The 4,961-nt window shown below is 39.7% G+C and overlaps 1 protein-coding gene across 1 annotated transcript; it reads left to right on the top strand.

The window, feature by feature from the left end:
* Window positions 1–2,198: 2,198 nt before the first annotated feature.
* LOC123662960 (brain tumor protein) lies at window positions 2,199–4,748 on the top strand. The gene has a single exon (XM_045597724.1). The coding sequence runs from the start codon at window positions 2,211–2,213 to the stop codon at window positions 4,746–4,748; it is 2,538 nt and encodes an 845-aa protein (XP_045453680.1). The 5' UTR covers window positions 2,199–2,210.
* Window positions 4,749–4,961: the final 213 nt, after the last annotated feature.

Here is a 4,961-nt window from a genome sequence, read left to right as displayed (position 1 = left end):
TATTCAACAAAAGTATAAATTCTTAATTTTTGGTCTAAAATATTCATATCAAGTGTCAATATGCACATTGCACAATCATACTTTCTTATCGAAAGCTGACTGTAGGTTTTCTATGGTCCAAGAACATATTCGAGCTCGCATTCCTTCCTTTCTTTTATATTTTCGTGCCATAGTTCTGCTAGAATCAGTAAAACATCCAAACATAAATATAGGTAAATACATAAAAAATATAACAGACACAAAAAAATTAATTATATAAACTTACTCTGTATATGGTGAATGAAGGGATAGATATAGAGGGGCATCTATCCCTTCATTCACCATATACAGAGTAAGTTTATATAATTAATTTCTAAGGGCACCTATACCTCAAAAAATCAGGGCAACTATCCTTTGTGATTGGGATAGATGCCCACGTATTTTTTAAATAAATTATAAACAAAATAGCATCTATTTACAACTATATGCAGACTCAATGACCAAATATCATCATTACAGCCTATACAGTCCACTGCTGGACATAGGCCTCCACAAGTTTACGCCAAAAACAACGTGAACTCATGTGTTTTGCCCATAGTCACCACGCTGGGCAGGCGGGTTGGTGACCGCAGTACTGGCTTTGTCGCACCGCTGCTGCCCGTCTTTGGCCTGTGTATTTCAAAGCCAGCAGTTGGATGGTTATCCCGCCATCAGTCGGCTTCTTAAGTTCCAAGGTGGTTGTGGAACCTTGTTATCCCTTAGTCGCCTCTTACGACACCCACGGGAAGAGAGGGGGTGGCTAAATTCTTTAGTGCCGTAGCCACACAGCACAACCAAACCAACAACAGCAGACCAAATATATAGACGTGATAAAAAATATATCGGAATTTATTACTATTTATAAAATTATACAACCTTAAATACTAACCTTTAAAACTTTGACGTGTTTGTAAATTTCGCCACGGAGACAATTACATACACGAGCCAAACGCGTCCTTGCCACACGAATATCTGTGGATATCTGAGGTACGGGGTGACTTCGACTCCTACTTATGCGATTAATTTTTATTTTTGAGTTCGGGATGTTAGGTTTTTAGAACATGAGGCATCTATCCCACTGCGGCATCTCTCCCGGTTTTACCATATACTAAAAAGTCATATTTACTTTAACTATAATGTGTAAATTTATCTGTAAATAAATATTCAAAATCAAAAATAACTGTATTTAAATAGGCTTCAAAAAGAATATTCATATCGTCATTTTACAAATATTTTTTTTAAAAGCGATCAATTTGTTCAAAAGTGAAGCAACCATCGATTCGGAATGTGGGTTCTGCAGAGAAGAATCGGCAAGAAACTCCACAGTTTAAAAAATAGTATATAAATTATAAACTGCGTTTTAGTACAAAATTAGTAATATTTTGCATGAAATACAGCGTCACGAAGTTCTCATACATTCATCTAAATTCCCTCGTATTTATATTTTTCAATAAATTTAAGGAGTGTTAGTTTTATATTCCTTGGGAGTAGACTTTTGCGTCCGAAAGAAATAGCCGGTCAAAAGAATTTTTAATAAATAGTATTCGTAGTATGAGAACGAGTATCCTCGTCTTATGATTTTACCGTTCGAAGCTAGATACAAGTTCCTTTTTAAAATGAAATGTTATTTACTTAACATACTTACCCCATACGGTATTCACAACTTTAGAGCCCGTTGTTAAGATTGTATAAAATATAATATGCAAGTTTCGTGACTTCATAAATACTCACTTTATCATCATAATGGATGAATTGTTTTGTGTTGTCGGATAACAAAACAAATATTTGTATGCACATTAAACTATTGGAAGTGTTTTTTGTACCCATAACATATTGATAGTCGTTAATATTAAAAACATTAACCTTTATCCATAAACACAACGCCTTCCACAATATACTTAAGATCGTATTTTCCTTATAGCTCGAAGGCTATCCACCTCGAAATATTACTTATTTCCTCTTTGTATGTCGTGATAAGTTCTCGAATTTGTAGCGAAAAGCTATCATATCCTTATATATCGTACGCCATATTTCGTTGATGTTGAAAAATATTTTCGCGTAATAGCACTTTTTGACGTTAACTATGCTTATTAAAGACGTTCTTCTATAAAATAGTACGGTAATAATATTTAATGGAGACAAATTTTCAACCGATACCATTTTCTCTTTCCAGGGATGCCGGTTTCCTGAAGATGGCCTCACGCACCCCGTCCCTTGAGTCGCTGCCCGGTGCCAACTCTATAGGTTCGCTGGAGCGTGGCTCCTTATCGCCCTTGACTTTAAGCGGATCCTCGCCACCTGCGAGTGACTCTGCCGTATGTGACCTTCGTGAATTCGACGGCCTCGACACAACCTGCGCAATCTGCCGAGAGACATTCGTCGACCCTAAAGTACTCAACTGTTTCCATACGTTCTGCCGTGGGTGCCTGGAAAGGGAACAAACCCACCCCGAGAAAGTTACTTGTGTCACTTGTCGCGTAGACAGTCAACTACCGTCTGCGGGTGTACCCGGTTTATTAACGAACCTCGTTATCGCTGCTGCTGTAGAACAGGACGCCGATCTCCTGCCAACAGCTCGTCAAACAAACTCTCCCTCAGCCCGCTGCACCGGCTGTAAATCGAAAGAATCCGACGCAGTCGCACGTTGCGTTGACTGTGCAAACTTTCTCTGTCCCAACTGCGTCATGGCGCACCAATTCATGCATTGTTTTGAAGGCCACCGAGTACTCGCCTTCACAGATTTAAAAGACGATAAAGGTATGCTAGGCTCTACGTTAACAACTAGTGGAGACAAAACAGCATTTTGCCCAAGACACAAAAATGATATTCTAAAATATTTTTGCCGCACTTGCTCAGTGCCCGTTTGCAAAGAATGTACTATTATAGAGCATCCTGCAGCACTTCACGATTGCGAACATTTATCAGACGCGGGCCCTAAACAGTTAGAACAAATGCAACAAGCTGTCAATGAAGCAAAAACTAGAGCCACAGAAATAAGGCATGTTGTCAAAACCGTAGAACATGCTGCTGGCAAATTACAAGTACAATACCATAAAGCTCAAAATGAAATAAACGATACTTTCCAATTTTATCGCTCTATGCTAGAGGAGCGTAAGCAAGAGTTACTGAAGGAACTCGAAAGTGTATTCTCCACGAAACAAATTGCCCTTACCGTTGTCGGGCAAAAAGCTCAAGAAACAGTTGACAAAATATATCAAACATGCGACTTCGTCGAACGATTGACAAAATGTGCAAACATCGCAGAAATTTTAATGTTCCGAAAGCTTTTAGACACTAAACTACAATCTTTAATGAGCACTAACCCGGAGCAAAGTGTTCAAACTGCATGTGAATTAGAATTCGTTTCTAATTACCAGGCAATACAAGTCGGTGTAAGAAACACCTTTGGATATGTCCGTTCAAGTTCTGAAGCGAATGTTGGACCTACCAAGCAGCCTCCGATTGCGCGCCCCACGAATGGATCATTGCTAAACGGAGGATCGTCTTCAAGTAGCAGCAGTGTTAACGGAAGTTCTGGCAGTCTAAACGGCGGCATACACCTACCTACAGGCTTAAACGGTGTTTTAGACCGCCCATACACGAATGGATTACTTGGACCTACTAGCCAATCAACATCTCCTTTCGACTCGAACATTATTTCAAAGAGATTCAACAGTGCCAATACGCTCGGTCCATTCTCAACAGCTCTTGGAGATATCAATTTAAATGGAATAAATCCATACGAGAAGTGGTCTAATGGAGGATGTGATTCACTCTTCCCACCTGCAACATCTGATCCTTACTCGCTTACAACTGCCTCACATACTGACCCCATTCTTGATTTGACTAATAAGTTGATTTCCACTGCTATATTCCCGCCGAAGTCTCAAATTAAGCGTCAAAAGATGATTTACCATTGCAAATTTGGTGAGTTTGGTGTTATGGAAGGTCAATTTACTGAACCAAGTGGTGTTGCTGTAAATGCTCAAAATGATATCATCGTGGCCGATACAAACAACCACAGGATCCAAATATTTGACAAGGAAGGACGCTTCAAATTTCAATTTGGTGAATGTGGCAAGCGTGACGGTCAACTTTTGTATCCTAATAGAGTCGCCGTAGTACGCACTTCCGGTGATATCATCGTAACGGAGAGATCACCGACGCACCAAATACAGATATACAACCAGTATGGACAATTTGTACGAAAATTCGGGGCAAACATTCTTCAACACCCCCGTGGTGTGACTGTCGATAACAAAGGAAGAATTGTAGTCGTGGAATGCAAGGTTATGCGTGTCATTATTTTTGATCAAGTCGGTAATGTTCTTCAAAAGTTCGGTTGTTCGAAACATCTTGAATTCCCTAACGGAGTTGTCGTCAATGATAAGCAAGAAATATTCATTAGTGACAACCGAGCACACTGCGTGAAAGTTTTCAACTATGAAGGCATTTACTTACGCCAGATTGGCGGAGAAGGAGTCACAAACTACCCGATTGGAGTGGGTATTAACGCATCCGGTGAAATTTTAATTGCGGATAATCATAACAACTTCAACTTGACGATATTCACGCAAGACGGTCAGCTTGTGTCAGCACTAGAGAGCAAAGTGAAACATGCACAGTGCTTCGACGTGGCGCTAATGGATGACGGCTCTGTCGTGCTGGCCAGCAAAGATTACCGACTATACATTTATCGCTACGTTCAAGTTCCGCCTATAGGTATGTGAGCCACACGCTCTGATCACAGAAGATCAAATTGACCGACAAACTTTAGGCCAAAAAATCGACATTCTAAAACTTAAATAACTCACTATAATGTTTAACGGTTCTGGCCATTTGTGTCAATTTATATATATGTGAAGTGATGATTGTTCATTAACGGAACTACAAGGTTTTGTAAGTGCAAGTGTTACAAAGATTGTGGCTGTCTCGATGTGATC

This window comes from Melitaea cinxia, chromosome 19, assembly GCF_905220565.1.
Source record: "Melitaea cinxia chromosome 19, ilMelCinx1.1, whole genome shotgun sequence".
Classification (NCBI taxonomy): domain Eukaryota; kingdom Metazoa; phylum Arthropoda; class Insecta; order Lepidoptera; family Nymphalidae; genus Melitaea; species Melitaea cinxia.
The sequence above is the reverse complement of the archived record's forward strand: the minus strand, read 5'-3'. Positions and strand labels throughout refer to the sequence as shown.